Below are 17,500 nucleotides of genomic sequence, written 5' to 3'. Positions count from 1 at the left end.
CAGACAAATTAAAACCAAAAAAACTGCATCCTACGGGAAGAGGCCGTACCGCCATGACGTCACGAAGGCCAACTGCAAAGAAATGTTGGCTGCGTTGTGAAGCGAATGCGGATTCTTCGCTCTATTGTTTCGGTAAACCAACATGCCCGTTGGTCAAGTGACGCGACGATCATAATCATGTCGTTTATGTTGACTGACACGAGAGGCAAACTGTTCTCCCGGTCAATTAATAGTTTCATTGATTACCTTGTCGTTATACATCAACCACTGGCTGGCAAATTGTTTCTCATCAGAGTTCACCGAAGAAGGATGAAGTAAAACGCGAGCATCAGTTCTACAAAAATGAGATACCAAGTATGAATAAAAGCCTGACTTATGAAACGACTGGCTACGAATGCTCCGTGTTCCATTCTCGCTCTGCTCACAAACTATATGAGTTTTCGGCGGCTCCGAATTCAACTCTACAACCCTTTGAAATTACTCTCCGGTTAGGTTTCTATTAATTTTGTTTATTTTATACATCAAGAGACAATGCACATTGAGAGACAACAGCAGGATACGGAGTCCTTTACAAAGGTCGACCTCCAAGTGTCAGTGAGAGTAACAGAGGATAGACCACATACAAACCAGCGAACTACATCGATCTACAGCAACAGACAACAAGCAAACATAATAGGAAACAAATCTACTTTACGCTAGGCAGAAAATCTAGCAGATAAAAAACCAGCCAAAATTAAAAACAATGAGACGAGTAAGGAGGTTAGAGCCAGAGTAGCAGGGTGCCTATAGCTGGCTAGCGTGTTTGTCAGATGTGAGCGCACACGGGCAACAATCAGAGTACGCTGCACGATAAGAGGGAGGTATGTCAAGCAGTTCCTTCGAAGGAAGACGAGCATAAGCTGTGGCCATGATAGTGTTAACGTGGGCGAGAAGCGCAGTTGTTTTTCACTCATTTACCAACGGACATTCTGAGTCTTTAACTTGTTTTAAGAAGCACTTTAAGACTTTTTTATTTCAATTCATTTCTTGACTTTTTTAATCTTCATCTTCCTTATTTTGTGAAGTTATATTATTATATTATTTTAGATCAACGCTGTCTCCATTGAAACTGTTACGTTTGCGGGAAATACGAAGTTCGTTTTTTCTAATGCCCATTTCCTGAATCATGTTAAGGAGGCCATATACCAAACTTACTTGGTCCGGAAGGAGACCCTGACACGCTTCTTTCCGCATCTTCCCTTCGATTCTATACCAAGACCAACTTTCACAGTATTCGGAAAAAGTCCAGCGCATAGCACAGCCTATCAAAAGGATCACAAAAGAATCGTTTCAAGGCATCTACAGCCCTTTATCAGACACACCCCGCTACACAATCAGGTGTACAAATGTGTTCAATCTTTTCCCAGCGTTAACATGCTGATTAACTAAACTTCATTCGGGAGAATTTAAGATGAGAAGTTGGCGTCACGGCTACCAAGCAGCTTCGGATTGCTTGCCGCGCACTTGTCAAGACAAGGAAAGATTATAGCAGTAACGCATATATGGTCACAAACTTTCGTGATTATTCTAAGCTCTTACTACCTCTGAAAAAAGGAAGAGAATGGAGAGGGCAGGGTCACAACTAACCGTTGGGTCATGGGGTGAGCTATGGTGAAATGATCGAAAATACAAATCAGCATTAATGGGAATCGACACGGCTCACCTTAACAAGCTCCAAATTTGAACCAAAAGTGTTGAGCGAATGACCGCTGCCAAAGCTGCGAACAAGGCCCGACTCTTCCAAAAGTCGGATAAATTGATCTCGCATACCTAAACGAACAAAATAAAACGCAGATCGTTGCTTTGACCAAAAAGTGGATCATCAAACTCTGTGGAAGGTGTGGCATCTTTCCAACCCCGTGTCAACCCTTTCACAATCGACAAACAGGGAATACAAACCAACTTGGCTTTAAGGTTAGATAAACGTGATAAACAAAAAAAGAAAGAGTGGGTCGAGGGACACGGGAGAGAAGCGGTAGGAAGCTCCCTTCCCCTCTTCTCCCCAGGCTCCAATCCAATTTAAGCACTCGCTCTGTCTCCCTCTTTCCCTTGCTATGCACGCTAAAGGACAATGAACGACCAAGTTTTCATTGGTGGCTTTCAATCAAGGTAGGGAATCAAGGCAAGTAGCAATTCTCTGGTTTGTCCACTTTCCACAACAGCCATAGGTTTTCTGTTGATCCATGGTCTGTACCTTACATTTAAAAAACTTATTAATAATTCATGAGCCTAACACCCTATCAAAACATCGATAAAACGTCACGTATTTGAACCTTTATACTTGATAATCTACGATCGTTCTAAAAAGCCCAGTGGCGGTTCTGATTTCAGTCCCAGCGAGGGAGTGCGGGGCTGAATGTGCAAACAATACAAATATTGCTTATCCTCAAATGAAACGATCTTTATGTAAAGATCACTTGTCATCTTTTATATGAAATAGTCCTAATCATTTTCATCAAAATTTCAGCCATTACAAACTTCTGGGCAGATACTGTTACCCATCCTCCTTCCAAACTTCTTCAACAAATTTGGTCAACCAAAAAATTCAACGACTCTGCCGTCATGTTAACAATGTTTGTATCTAGACTTTGGCCCGTTGCATGTCGAACCCTGCTTCTTCGTTAGCTACTTTGGTTTGTTCAGCCTTGCATTTTGCCACTGTGCGAAAATATTAAAAAGACCAATTTGTGACATATCGTGTTGACTTTGGAAAGAATTTTTCCAACAAGGCTTTTTCGGTTAAATTGCAGAATACCCCGCAACTTATTCGCATTTCATTGAATAAGATTTAAGCTCTATTGTATCCTATTGTAAGGGAAAAAATAGTGGTGAGGTGTTGCGGGATATTCTGCACTTGCTCCGCTTTTTCTTCATCGGCAGTTTTCAATTCTCCGAACTGGCCTGCCCAAACGCTCCCATGCAACATTTCAACACAACGTCTTGCAACAGTGTCGCAAGATGTTGCGACATGTGTTGAATGGGCTGGCCAAACGCATGCAACATCTTCAACATTTTCAACGACGGTGATGTCGATGTTTATCTGCCCATGCCCCTGGCGCGCACCAAGTGGACCTAGCGCGCATGCCCTAGTGATCCAACATGTTGCAACACGTTGCAACATATCGCAACAGGGTGGCCAAACGTACGCAACATGTTGTACCCAATAATTTTGCAAGATGTTGCGTTGAAATGTTGCGAGTGTTTGGCCAGGCCTTTAGGCAGCATTTTTAATCAACCTTCTTCATCCATCAACTGCAAAAAAGAAAAGACTGAAGTAAAAAACATGCTTTTAAAATTACCATACTACGAAAAAGGTCTACTTCTTTTTCTTATACACTAATATCTTCCCCTCACAACTTGAACCTTTGTTCGGACTCCCGAGGGGCAAGCTTTTTGTGGAATGTTTTTGAACCCGTTCAAAAACCTCGCAGCACGTGTTTTATCGGGTCTAAAAACACTCGGCCACGTGCGGTAAGGCTGATAAGGACGTTAAACGGAACTTCAAGGAATGTTCCTCAGTAGCTATTTTCCGCCGTTTTACAGTTTCACACTCAAAGCAAATATAATCAAGCAAATTGAGTTAAATTCTAAATAAATTCTGACTAAACTTCACATCAATTCGCTTATTTGTTTCAGGACGAAATTACACTTCAAGTTGTAAGGAGTTGTTTTACTCCAAATGGTGGTGTCTACTGAACACTCAGTTGACTCAGTTGACCGAGAAGTCCGAAGGCCTTCGGCTAAAAGCTAATTTATCCACTGGTGCATTTCAATTAACGAATGTGGTAGCCAAATGAATATTTTATAATAAAAGGCGACAGGAGTAAACATTGCGCGAGATAAAGAACTCAGTATGTTTTCTCAACTTTCTTCCGCGCAATTCTAATCACAATAAATATTTACTTTATTAATAAAACTTTCACAAAGCTTTCCCCAATTTGCAAAGAAAAACTTCCATAAAACATGACAGAAGAGGAATCTCATACTATTCCGAGGTTTAATTACAGTTATTTTCTAGAATTAGTTTTGAAAGCTGATTTGACGTTGTGGGTGTGACGTCACTTGTATACGTGACAAAATAGAACAAGATGAAGTACCGTTCTGTTTGCGGTATCTTGTCTCGTAAAACGATCTGTTTCAAGGGACTTACGGTATAAACGGAAATAGATTTCACAAGAACGGCCGCTGATGGCAGATGTAGAAAATCTAAAACCAATGCTGCCTAAATGACTAAAATGACAGGTAGGGACACATCAAATCTAATCATTTGCATCGTTTTCCTGTCCAGTGGCAAGTACTACACCACCATTTGTATTCAATTGATTTCTTTCACTTGAGTACAATAGTTTTGAGGGCGTTTTTATTGAGGGACAATGAAAGCAAGACGAGCCAATCTTAATAAATCGTGTCACCATATAAAAATGCACACTGTTGACATGGCGTGGCCTTGATGACAAACGCTGCGACTTCATTAAAAAACAATCCTGCTGTGTGCACCTTAATAGACTGAAATTTTAAAATGAGTTAACAATCTGCTCACCAAAGGAAGTTGTTCAAAGATCTCAAAATACTCAAAAGGTCAGGCAATCGACAACCACCTTATTCTCCACCAAGGGTGACAAGAATTTTTAGTTTCACAGAAAACCAACGCATTCAGTTTCGGTCTTTAGTCAGTTCCAACAGTCAAAATCAGATGCGGACAGTCCGTACAAAGTCTGGTCCAACGAGTGTAGCGAAAAACCGGCAAATTAACGTTAGAACAAGCCACTTCGCATGGAAAACACAACGCTTATGACTGTAGTTTCAAACGTAAAGGCGCCGACTCAAATAACCTGCGTTCATTTAGAAGAGCAATGGTACAATACACAAGCTACATATGTCGCAAATGTCGCTCTAGTTGTGACGAACTTGTTTACTGCTGTGTCAGCCACTGTAGGGAATTCACTCATTCTTATGGCCGTTCACAGGACACCAAGTTTACGCACGCCTTCTAACACGCTTCTGTGTTGTCTTGCATTCGCCGATTTCATGGTGGGCTTAATCGTTCAACCGACAAACGCACTGCAAATAATTTTTGAAATAAAACGAAACGTTCAAGCATACTGTGTGGCAAAAATTCTCACGACAGGATCACTATCATGGATTTGCGCTGGAGTCTCTTTCTTGGTGATCTCCGCCATTTCTGTGGAAAGATTTCTAGCCATTAAACTACATTTAAGATATGGGAGCATCGTGACGGTCAGACGTGTTTTATTTGTGGTGTTTGTTTTCTGGCTTATCTGTACAGTGTTAGTTGTGGCCCGGTTCTTTGGAGCCTCTGCTAATGTTCTTGCTTTGATTGTTGTCTCTATGGACGTCACATGCATCGCCATCACAGTCGCCGCACATTTCAGGATATATCTGCAGGTACGTTTCTACTGATAAATTTGTCTCACTTCATTAGATTTTCGAAGAAAATTGATTTTTATATTTTTAAAAATACAACGACACTTTTGAGTTTAAGGAACATGTTTCGATGTTTCAAACATCATCTTCAGCCATAGTGAGTGTAACGTTAAAATTTTTACAAGAGAATTCTCAAAAGTGTGGTTGTATTTTTAAAAATATTAGTAACACTTGTGCTATCCAGACCATTTGGAAAAATGATTTTACATTAACGGAGTCAAACCCCATCGAACAAACAGCACCGCCAAGAGCAGCATCGAAAACCGATTACAATTAAAAGGCCTCATCGACTCCGCTGAAAATCGAACATCCTTTGCATGATAAACACCAACACGGGAGAAAAAGGGTCAAGCGCTTGGAAGATCTCACACGCGATCACGTTTCGAGTTAAGACTCTTAGGTGTCATTTAGAATGTGTATCCTTAACATTGTACAATTTCCACAAGGATATGCTCTATGCTCTTTACAACAATGTTTCGAATTGACACGGGTGAAGGAGGTACTTTCCCAACGTTTGTGACGATTTCTGGACAAAATTTAAAACAATTCCTTCTTTAAATACTTTATTAGCTTTGAACATGTTGCTACCTTAGTTTTCCACGATTTCAAAAACATGAACGCAAAATGATTGCCCAAAATACGTACCCTGGGTACCAGAAGGTTCTTTTTCCTTTGGTGTGATCTCTAGGAGCGGCGAGGCCACAATACCGAACCACGAAGCCGTCGTGGTGAGGGAAAAAAACCCATTGGTTGGTCACGGCGATTGAGAATCTCACATTATAAACACGGTCGCTGTTAATTGGTTTTCGTAGTCAGTGCCAGTCCTGTCCGAATAACACATCAACACGTTCACGTTCACCGGTTTTGAGCGCAAGGACTGCTACGAAAACAAAACTGGCGGTGGAAGACTGTGAATTCGAGCGAGCATTTAGACGTTTGCAAGGTACAATACACAGTAAATTCTGGATTTTCGGAGATTTTAGAATTGAAACCTGTTCTACAAGCGTGAGGATGTGTTTGGAGTCCTACCAACCGAATGTGGCAAATCGTTGATATGTCAACTTGTGCCGAAAGTTTGTTCGTATTTGCATGATCGTAGTTTCAGTTATCCAAGGGGGCACCAAGTTTTTTTGTCCCTTGAATGCCTTGATTGATTCGCATATCCCTGAACTCAAAAAAAAATCCGAAAACCGTGAACACTAGTAATATTGTGTTTCGAGTGAAAAGCCAGTCATACGCGACAATACTAAACCGCAACCACCAACGGTAATTAGTTTGTGGTTTCATATCGCTTTCGATTGGTTGCTGCACGATTGGAAATGTCAAAATCAAAATGTTCTATTCCCAAAGGGCTTGAATTGGGTACGCCATTTAACCACTCCTCGCGAAAGAAAAATGAAACCTCTGGCACCCAGGGTCATTACAACACGAAACTTTAAAACATTCACCCAATATTTTCAAGTTCACACACAACTTTTTGTCGGCCATCCGTTGCCAAAAATAGGGCCACGGGTCAATAGCCCATGGGCATCATGGGCCCTTGCGGGCTACGGGTCTAATTCGCATCATGGGCTATTGACCCGTAGCCCTTGCGGGCTACGGGTCTAATTGTTAAATAGACCGGGGAAGAGGGGCGACCAAATCCAGTGTCAAAAGTAACCCAACCTGCTATATAGACCCTTTGCATAAATGGCGCCCAAATTTGAATAACAATACTTGATACATCCTTAGCCTCGTGTTTATGTTTCAAGACAAAGGATTTTTCGCATGAATGTGAGGCTAACGATGTATCAAGTATTGTTATTCAAATTTGGGCGCCATTTCTGCAAAGGGTCTATTCTTGATATATTATTATATCTCTCAGCTAGTACGCGCGCTGTAATTGGCTAAATTAGCGGGCCGTATTCTACAGTACGGCCCGCTGTACAGCCCCCTAAATTTAAAATTTCGACAAACATCATCTAGCGAGTTTTTCATGTCATTTCTGTTGCATAAACTTGTACTGAAAACTGTTTGAATCTTGCAAGCAACTATTTCAAACTTAACAGCCAAGAAGATTTAGTTTTTGGGATTTTGGCACGGCATTCTTTGTGGCAGTTGAACCTTCCGCTTCACTTTGACTAGTTTCCTTGCCCGCACGCCGGTTAACCTCAGAGATATAATAAAACTCGGTCCGTAACTTACAGTACGGACCTCGAACCCGGTTAGTAAGAGATATTTATTAGTTTTTGCACTCACGCTCGCGTTTTGCATAATAATAGAGCCAAATTCCCAAGACTTTTTTGCTATTGAACATGGCCGCCAATGACGTCATGTTTAAGCCAAGGAAAAGTTTTCTTTTATAGTGGTACTATGATCAAAAAATCAAACCTTTTCTTTTCTTTGGATTTTAAAACTATGTTAACTGAACACTGAGTGACCCAAGTTTAACGCCTTATTTTTAAAAAGACACTTGGTTATTTTAATTGGAATTTACCAATTTAATGGTCCGCCATTACCAACTTTAAAATCTTGAAAGAGCTGGATCGAGGAGAAAATTACGTCAAAGACTCGCCAGTTTAAGAATGGAACGCGTTTGTACACGACTGAATAAATATGCAGCACGGGAGTTTCGGGCTTTCAGATTTTTAAACTCGTGTTTTGCACACATAATAAACTACGCTGAAAATTTAAAGTGCACCTAAACCCAAATATTTTTTGTTCCTAATGTAAATCTCCCCATCCAAAGCAAACATATGCCAGCATTGTTACGCACAATTTCGCTTTTTCTGTGCCGTGCAAGCCACGTAAACTTGGCAGAACTAGCAGTAATTTGGACCCACGACCGTGAGGCGAGAGCCATGGGTCTATTCTCGATTTTACGTCACAAACTGCTTTGCATTCCTGTTTTTCAAAGAAATTTTGCATTGCAAAGCAGTTTGTGACGTAAAATCGAGAATAGACCCATACCTCTCACATCACGGTCGTGGGTCCAAATTACTGCTAGTTTTGATACCTTTGCGCTTATTGCCCGACAGATAAAAAAGCGTAATTTGAGGTAAGTATCGTCAAACAAGTTTGCTTTCCGTGGAGAGATCAATATTGTACACTAAAAATATTTGGGTTTAGGTGCACTTTAAGCTATTGAGTAAATGACGTCACTTTTCTCTTGATGCAACCCTCTGAGGTCCAGTCGGTCAGTTTTGAACGTGAGTAATGGCGGACCGTGAAATCCAAAACTTACACTCAAAGTAAACAGCCTTTCGACAAAAATCAAAGCTCAAATTTTTGTCGGGCAGGTGTTAAGCAAACACACATTCAAAATCTGAAAAAAAAGGAAGTGGTTTTTTTTATCATAGTACCACTTTAACATTCAAACATTGACTGGAGTTTGAGCCGTCTTCCTCCCTCTCCCCTCCCTTACATACAAATATTTGCCTTTCTCGGAAAGAAATCTTCAGCGCATTCTTTAAGTCTTTTACATAAAATTGAACAATTAAAAAACGTGATTTATCTATTTTTAGATCCGTGGAATAAAAAGAAAAACCAAGGACCAGTCGCACTCGACTCCTGACATCAAAACCTTCAAACGCTCAGAAGTGACCATGTTGTATATTATTTCCTTGTTTCTGGCCTGCTTCATTCCCTTCATAATTATATTGGTTGTAGAAAAGTATCGTGGCGGTGGTCCAAGATTAAAAATCATCTACAACGTTTCCGCCACTGTCGTTTACATAAACTCGTCCCTAAATCCGTTCGTTTACTGCTATCGTTTGAGGGAAATCAGGGTTGCAGTGTTCAAGATACTTGGTAGAAGGTATACAGTTGACAAGGAAGGAGACGTTGTCCCTGTATCACGGACGATTTCATATTCGAAGATCAACAAACTTCAGAAGTCGCTCGTTTGTATACCTTCACACATCGATGCCTGGAACACGCGCGAGACAAACGTTTAATATTAGACATTTACAAGAATAACGGCTGGAAAACAAGCTATGGAAATTGATAACAAAAGTAACCAGTTGGTCTCTAAACGCTTGGCGCCCTCAGTTCTTGTTGCGTTTCACAAACTGGAGAAAGTACGCGTTTGGCACCTCGTCCGACAGAGAAGCTCTCAGTAGGAGTGTGAAATGGTCAAAATGCCCTTAATTTCGACAATACAAAGCAGGTTGTGACGTTGCTGGCCAAATGACTGCTAGTTTCGCCTACTTCGCGTAACACGAGGGCGTAAAAACTAACTATTGATGTGAAAATTTAAGACATCGGTCCCGTTGTTTGTGAGAATGATCTTAACAAAAAACATTTGAATCAAGGTGCGCTTTTATAAAGCAAACCACACATTGTTTGCGTAGACGGAGGGGGTGTCGGCAAGTGTGGTGATCTTTCCTTGAGTGTGCCGTATATTATGGCGGGGCTGGATAAATCCGAAATCAAGCTGCAGAATGATGACAGTTTGACTGCATGACTAATAGATGTTCCCTTAACCGACTCAGTGAATAGTATTACCAGAAACATTTCTTTAAACCTCATAATATTGCAATACCTGCCACACTCAAACTTGAAGTTCTGCATTATTCTAGTGAAGAATCTTGTCTTCCTGTGAGGTCTGAATGAATAAAGGAGGATACTTACCACGAATCATGTTGAGCGTGCCCCAATGAAGAAACCGCTGATCAACAAACTCTTTCCCACGTGACTGACTTATGGCTTCTGCCCATCCATTGTAAGCGTTCAATAGTGCCACGTGATCACTCTTGCTGCCCCGTGCAAATTCTTTACGAGACTGCAACAAAAACGTTCAAACCATGAAGACAGAACTTCCCCAAAGTACGTGAAGTGTTGCGGGCCGTAAGATCTAAAGTCGCAATGAACTTTTTTCTTGTCCCAGAAGTTCCCTCCATTGAATTTTTTTTAATTATTTTCAAAAGCAGAGAGCAAAAACAGCATTGGAATATTGGGGACAATACACTGATCAAACAAAAAACGCAAAAAAGAAATTTATTACTATATGCAATTTAGACAGGATGTCTAACTTTCTTCACAGACTCCCTGATACTGCGCACGAGTAGAAGTGTTTTTGAGCTGCTTCTACTCTACGACCTCTCAAACAAGCATAACCGGTTTGCTACCTGATCAGCCTGTTCTCGACAGCTGAACGGTGTCACAAACGGATCTTTGTAACTAAGGCCCGCAGCAATCGTCAATACTGGATCTAAGCACCTAAAGATAGCACCATAGATGATCATTTTGCCAATGCGCGGTTCAACTGGTAAATAAGCCATGTGTCTCCCGAGGGTTGTTAGATCTTCCTGGAAAACAGAAGAGAAAAACTATTTAGATCCAGCTTGTAACAGGGAATGTTCAGTAGGATATTGCAAATGAAGCATGCTAATGGTCTTCTTTGCATTTCAATGCACAACCTTCCTCGAACAACAACATATGTTTTTCTGCAACCAGTTGTTGTGATCCCAATCCTGGCTCAGTGAAGAATTAATTTTACTTTCACTTAACACACAGATAAAAAAATACCACAAGAATTTTTCGCTTCAGAATTGACAATTATTTTCTAAGCATCCAGTCTAAAATTGATTTGAGAAAGCAATGGCGACGGGAAAATCTAAAATATGTAATCTCAATGTGCGTTCGTGCAATTAAGGGGTAAATTCACGCGTATTGCACGAACGCACATTGAGATTACATATTTATCACACAAAGGGCAAAATTATTGAGGGAAGCCCATTCAATGCCGCGACAAACTGAATGACAATCAACTTAATTCATTTGGTTAAAGTTCAATTCAATAAATCGTTGCTGTCACCAGAGATAGTGCTTAAAATATACTGATTTTATATGCGGACAAAAAGAAGTTAAATCAGACTCTGAATCTGGAAGTAGACTCTTTTTTAACTTCGCTTACTCTGGATCGCGGTAACTGTAAAACGAATCAGGACCATGTAATCGTGCCCACTTGAATACCAAAAGTACCCTCGCAATTAAAGGGGCTAGGTCACGCTATTTTAGCTAATTTTCTTTAATTTTGTTTAATTTTGTTAATTATGAGCTCTAAACGTCAAATTAGCAGAGCAAGAGTCTTTCATTTGCAAAATCACGGCCACATAACAACTGAGAATGATTTTCCAGCTGTGTAAATGACATTTTGATATAGATTGATATAAATTTGAGAAAAGGTGGGCTGACGTTTTTCAAATTTACCCAAATTCAATCCATTTCAATCCTCTCCAGTTTTGTCCATCCATGTCCCTTCTTGGCTTCCCTGTGTTTTGTTAGAGTTCTTCTGTAGTTTTGAACAGTTATTTTGATATTTTAGTTAATTCTATGACCATTCGATCAGTGCTGAAATTGCCTAAAATTGCGTGACCTAGCCCCTTTAAGAGAAAATTCCCTTCGTCTCAGCTAATCAACATTCAGTGATTTTTCCCCGTATGTGATAAATCCATGGAAGATTAGATCTGATGGGCTTTGAAACAAGTGTTATCTTTACCATCACCTATCCCCTCAACCCCTTAAAAACTAGAGAAAACAAAACAAAGAGACAGACCTACAAAACAGATGAAGAGCAAAGAACTTAAAACGGCGCACCAATCGTATTAAAAATTAAATCCAAGGAACAAATACACCTGATTCCAAAACAGCCTTCATTTGACGTTTGTTTGTTTCTATTTCACTTAGCCATTGCTCTTTTGTTCAAGGAAAATATTGTCCTGAAGTTTGAGCTTTTGAAAACTGAAGGAAAAAAAATGATGTGTTTAAACGATAAACATTTTACTTAAGATCTATTTATGTTTCTAAGACTAGCCTGATAATCCATTGCTCCGATTTCCTTCAATTCTGATATAGCGCTTTGTACTGCAAACAAAAACACGAGTAACTTCAACATAACATTTCAGTACTAAATAAGTATTGCTCGTACAGTATTGCTGCCGTGGAATCAAAGACAGCTTGTGGTTCCAGGACCACATAACAACCCTTCTTACCGGAAAATGGTGATGGAGGATCGAGAGCCTGGGACAAAAAGTCTTTCACATTACAGGAATCATCTGAGCACTGAATCTGTAATTTGAAAATCAAAGAATGAAAGATCACAAATACTTCTGCTAGTATAAGGCACGTACACTTTTGCTCACCTCAGTGGCTCGAATTGGGTTTTACCTTTGTCTGCAGGACAATTTCTTCCAACGACGTCCTCTGCATTTCAGCCGTCTGGTATCGGGCTGTGAAATACATTTTTTTTAAGAAAAAAACTCAGCCACTAAATCGTCAACTAGAAGGAAAAAAATGTTTCTGATGAAAACCTACCCATGTTTTCAAACTGTTCCTTTGAGAAGAGGTTGAAACAGAAACCCGGCTTGCACCGCCCCGCTCTGCCTCGTCTCTGGATAACACTTGCCTGCGAAGTCCAGTGGGTAGTTAAACAGGATACCTAACAAAACAAGCAATTTGGTTACCCTGTGTAACACTACGAAGCATTCGTAACTAACTTGCTACAGCTTCAGCACTGAGAAATGTTATCATATTGTTTTGGGCCTAGGCCACTGCTTGTGTTGTTCGTTCTTTTCCACAGGGAAGCGAACATCATACCCTGGACCTTGCAACAGCTCCTACGGGATTTTTAAACACACTAAAGTCACTTTTCTATTTTACCTTGTTGGCTGCATCATATATTTTCTCTTTTTCGTTTCCAGCATTTATGACATACACCACATCATCAATTGTGATTGAAGTCTCTGCTATATTGGTCGCCAACACGATCTTGCGGACTCCAACAGGGGGCCTGGTGCCAAAAACACAATGATCGTGTTAAGATTTTTTTTTCCTCTTTCTATTATTGCGTGTAAATCGTAGGCTCCCTGAAAAGGGTGTCGTTGTCCATTTTTTTTTTTAAATATTCCTTTCCCCACTGAACCGGCTCTCTTTGATAAGTAAAATCACCTGGTGTTAGACAGAGTAAAATCTACAAGTGCCACTCTGGGGATGGGCACGGGTTAATTCAGGGAGTGCACGTACATGTTGTTAAGGAGTATTCAATCTTTGATCAGTCTTTCGAAAAGCGCCAGATTCTTTCGGGTCCGAAAGCTTATGTATAAGAACTCCGTTCCCGTTCTTCTTGAAAAGCAAAATATCTGCTAAAAAGAGTGCCTTGAAACGTATTCCTTTTACGGATTTGCGTCTGGACTCTTCTACACCACAACGCTTTCTAATCGGTTTTCTCGAGACTCGCTTGTAATGGACAGATACAACATGCTCACTCACCTTTCAAACACTTCTCTTTGATTAAACATAGGAAGCATAGAGTGAAGTGGCAGCACAAGATACTGAGATTTCTGTGAGGGAGATGATTGATAAAAATAATAACATAATCAAAACGAAAACTGCGCCTGGGGCGCCTTACTTTCGAGCGCGGGCGACCAAATTTCTGAGCGAGTTGCCCGAACGGGCGCTTAACTTATAACAAGGCGATTCATCCTCACTTTTAATTATTTAATTCTGGGCTCTTGAAAAAATGACTCGGGCTGCTAACTTTTCATATTGGAAGCCCGAAGGGCTCCGGAAAAACTTTCTTAGGCAGCAGCCTTAGTGAAGTGTTCCGCATGAGCCCATTCCACACAATGGTTGTGCCTGGAATGGACCCTCCACAGCTAGGTGGGACACTTAATGAAAAATAAATGATAAACAACTTTAGGGCCAAACCTGTCGTTCCCTGCGCCGTAAGTATATCTTCTGTAGTGTTAAGAAGTACTAATCTGTGCTATTTACGCCAGAGCACTTGTTCGAGAATGGTAAGTTATTAATAAACATCGCGGGTGACATATCATATACATGCAGCATTTCCACCTCACCAGTCTAATGCAATGTTATGCATTGTCACAAAGTGTCCCAACTGACTGTGGCAAATCCATACCAGTCAAAACCTTTACACAAGGCCAAGTTCTTACCCCCTGATGGGTTCAAATGACATCATGTATTTGCGATCCTAAAAATCTCTTTTGAAGATTCACTAATGCCGACCTTATATAACCCCTTCTGTCTGTCTGTCTGTCTGTCTGTATCTCTACTTTCTCTTGATCTGCTTTGAACAACTCCGGTCAGAAGGCAAAGACTGACAAAATGTCCTTTTGACTCACCTGTGCATTGCTTATCTTTGATGACAACATGTCATGAACAACACTGATTTCATCCCAACCAGCCAAAAAGCACAAAATAGCTCCCTATCGATCAACAAAATAACGTTATTGTACAGTTTGCAACACTAATCAACTGCGCATTGTAACTTTTTTATGACCACACTGTAGCCGCGCTAAGAAAGAACCCAGCTAATACTAAATTAGAGAGCCCTACTACTGGCCTTTGGTTCAGCACATGAACCACTAGAAGGCTCAAAAGCAGCTCACTTTGCACCCAGGCTAGCTAAAGGGGATCCAACCCGATAGCCTGATACATGTAGTCCAACGGTCTGATAAGTTAGTAACACTGCTTCGTTATCCCCAAGAAAACCATGCGCATTGCTGGGAGAGGGAGTAATTGCAGAATACCCTGCCATTTTGAAGCTGCCCCTCTGAAGAGGTTGGATACGCGGATACGTAGTTTCGCTCGAGCATCGTGCTTCAAGAACGAGAAATACATTAATCTCCTTCACTGTCTTTGTTTGATGTTTCAAAAAGGAGAAATACCGGGAACCAGGAAAACGACTGCGTACACGTGTCCACTCTCAATGTAGACTTTCTAACCTTGTATCCAACCTTTTCAGGGGTAAGGCTTTGTGGTGGCGGGGTGTTCTGGAGTTAAGCTGAGTAATTTACCTCTTGGTAGTTTCTGCATACATACAGAATAGTTTCACAGACAAGTTCAGTGTCAGCCTCTGGAGTCACTGTATCACTTTGCACCTGTAAGCAATTCACTAATTTTATATGGCTATTGAACGTTTATGGTCCATATGCCACAAACATGCAACTATGCAAGTTGCAAACAGTAAAATCAAAAGAGAACAACATTTTTAATCAGGTATAATCAACACCCCAGCTCCAGAACATTCCAACAACTGAAAATGACAACAAGGGAAAATGATCACAGTTTAGCATGGCAGTTCTGAAACAGAGTTTAGGACATTGAATTGAAGAATTCCAGTGAGTAAGACAATTCTCTATAAACTATGTTTATGACAATTCCTACAACGTGCATTTTTTTCAAATTAATATAACACTCTGCAAAACAGATACTCGCAAGAAGAGCCTACAAGCCCTGGAAAAGCAAGTTGGTGCAATAGGTCTACCCTTCTAATGTTTTCCAGATTCTGGAGTGCATCATCTTCATGCTTTTACCCACAAGGAATGTATATCTTTGACAACAAAACTAAATAGTTTTGTACCACTATGTCTAACGTCAATACCTTTTTTTATGAAAGCCTGTAAATTCCCACCATCACAAGATTTGTCAGAAAACCTGGGCTGGGGTGTTGAAATAAAACACTGTTAAATGACTCAATAAACAAACAGGTGCTCACTTCAGCTATTGAGTTAGTGAAAAAAGGCACTTTTCTGGTTGGATAGAGCTACAGAAGGAGGAAAAACCTCCTATATGTCCTTTCCCTGACTGTTTTCAAAACAAAAATAGTGCAGCATGCTGCAGCTGTAGATTTTTTTTATTTTATTTTTTATTTATTTATTTATTTATTTGCAACACAACAATACAACAATGTACATAAAGAATAAAATCAACTAATAACAAACAGCATACTATACAAGTCGCACGAACTAAAGTACATATTTATATAAATATATTATATATATAACATAACAACGATTAAGATGGGAGGGGGGGGGGAAGTTAGTATCAAACAGAAGAGCAGTTTCAAGTTTCCATTGCCATTCAATTTTCCTCTGTAGTTCTACAAAGTTGGGCGTCTTAGAAAGTGTTTTACAAGTGTATGCTGCAGCTGTAGATAACATCCAACACTCAACAGTGGCAGCTTTGAGATGAGCAATATTCTCTCGAGTTAAGTAGATACAATGTGAGAAAGTGTCCAGATCTTTGTGAGAATGAGAAACAACTACGCTAAAATTGATAAAAGCCCAGTAGGTGTTAATCCTGGGGTCAATCTATCAAAAGCCATGATAATAGAGAGGTTAAGCATGACGTTTACGCCAAACGGGAAACGTCGAAGTGGAATTAGGGTTTTGTCAAAAATGTAAGAACCCTGCTTGATATTAGCTCATTTCTGTCCTGTTAGCTTCAGATATCAAGCAACTTCTCAATGGAACAAGACAAGTTAAAATGAGAGAATTTTCACGCTTTTATGATAAGCAGGAGCCTGCCGTTTCCCGTTTGTCATTGGCTGTAAACGTCATGCTTAACCTCCCTAATATTAATTAACCCTTTGACATCCAAACCGGCCTAAACCGGCCAGACTTAGTATTTTACTCTGTCTAACGCCAGACAATTTTACTCGTCAATGGGGAACCCCTAGGAGTCAATGGGTTAACCTCAAATAGCATTAACCAGGCTTTGAATAACTTAGCTTTTTATGTTGGATGAAAAAAAAAATACTACTGAGTGGTAGGATTTATCCCCAGTTTGTCACGATTAAAGCAAACTTAATAATTTCTGCTCTGTTGTCACCCATCAAATCCATAGAAGATGAATGGACCCATAACTAATTTATTGTAAAATAATTGGCCAGAGACAAACAAACAAGTTGTAAATAAGCAAGGGAGTCAAGTTAACGTAAATCAAATGCATTTACAAAAGAACTTACGTGTAGCCTCCCACGCAGATGCTCTTAGGGCTTCATCACGCATTCCTGACCCCACAACGTCTGCCAAAACGAAAAACCACTTCTGTTCGTGGAATACGGACCATCAGAGGTCGCTTTCCAGTTTTGGGTACACTCATGTTTTGTATGGCATTGTTTTGCAGCATGTGATTGGTTATGCACAACACAATGATTAGTGAATGCTGATTTGTTTCTTTAAATAATAGGCAAACAGCGTTGAATGGAAGTGGCTTTTCATTTCAGCAGACA

The 17,500-nt window shown here is 40.3% G+C and overlaps 3 protein-coding genes across 5 annotated transcripts in view; 2 read left to right on the top strand and 1 right to left on the bottom strand.

The window, feature by feature from the left end:
* Positions 1 to 17,500, top strand: part of LOC138012830 (uncharacterized) — a 133,691-nt gene that overhangs the window by 19,862 nt on the left and 96,329 nt on the right. The gene's annotated exons all lie outside the window — the stretch shown is intronic.
* LOC138012810 (ATP-dependent DNA/RNA helicase DHX36-like) overlaps positions 1 to 17,500 on the bottom strand; it is a 25,461-nt gene that overhangs the window by 2,126 nt on the left and 5,835 nt on the right. The window contains exons 9-21 of the mRNA XM_068859702.1: positions 15,282 to 15,365; positions 14,607 to 14,690; positions 13,735 to 13,805; positions 13,126 to 13,255; positions 12,781 to 12,904; positions 12,634 to 12,695; positions 12,459 to 12,534; positions 12,281 to 12,330; positions 10,593 to 10,772; positions 10,096 to 10,246; positions 1,703 to 1,809; positions 1,195 to 1,301; positions 247 to 334 (exon numbers count right to left, since the gene is read on the bottom strand). Coding sequence (XP_068715803.1) covers positions 247 to 334; positions 1,195 to 1,301; positions 1,703 to 1,809; positions 10,096 to 10,246; positions 10,593 to 10,772; positions 12,281 to 12,330; positions 12,459 to 12,534; positions 12,634 to 12,695; positions 12,781 to 12,904; positions 13,126 to 13,255; positions 13,735 to 13,805; positions 14,607 to 14,690; positions 15,282 to 15,365 — 1,314 coding nt within the window. The remainder of the gene's footprint in view (positions 1 to 246; positions 335 to 1,194; positions 1,302 to 1,702; positions 1,810 to 10,095; positions 10,247 to 10,592; positions 10,773 to 12,280; positions 12,331 to 12,458; positions 12,535 to 12,633; positions 12,696 to 12,780; positions 12,905 to 13,125; positions 13,256 to 13,734; positions 13,806 to 14,606; positions 14,691 to 15,281; positions 15,366 to 17,500) is intronic.
* Positions 4,111 to 10,099, top strand: LOC138012820 (adenosine receptor A3-like). 3 transcript variants are annotated; one of them, XM_068859722.1, is made up of 3 exons: positions 4,111 to 4,281; positions 5,327 to 5,445; positions 8,988 to 10,099. In XM_068859722.1, exons 1-3 carry the CDS (start codon positions 4,266 to 4,268, stop codon positions 9,417 to 9,419), a joined length of 567 nt encoding a protein of 188 aa, XP_068715823.1. In that variant the 5' UTR covers positions 4,111 to 4,265; the 3' UTR covers positions 9,420 to 10,099. The 3 variants fall into 3 exon arrangements, with proteins under 3 accessions (XP_068715823.1, XP_068715822.1, XP_068715821.1); XM_068859721.1 differs by having other exon boundaries at positions 4,151 to 4,281; positions 5,007 to 5,445; XM_068859720.1 differs by having other exon boundaries at positions 4,169 to 5,445.

The sequence above is a fragment of the Montipora foliosa genome, chromosome 8 (genome assembly GCF_036669935.1).
Source record: "Montipora foliosa isolate CH-2021 chromosome 8, ASM3666993v2, whole genome shotgun sequence".
NCBI lineage: Eukaryota > Metazoa > Cnidaria > Anthozoa > Scleractinia > Acroporidae > Montipora > Montipora foliosa.
Note: the sequence above shows the minus strand (reverse complement) of the source record. Positions and strands in the feature narration are given on the sequence as shown.

Excerpts from the sequence above, each read along its gene's own strand:
- LOC138012820 (XM_068859720.1), top strand. The coding sequence starts at position 4,813 with ATGGAAAACACAACGCTTATGACTGTAGTTTCAAACGTAAAGGCGCCG. Across the intron at positions 5,446-8,987 it reads ATTTCAGGATATATCTGCAG|ATCCGTGGAATAAAAAGAAA; the intron begins GTACGTTTCTAC and ends ATCTATTTTTAG.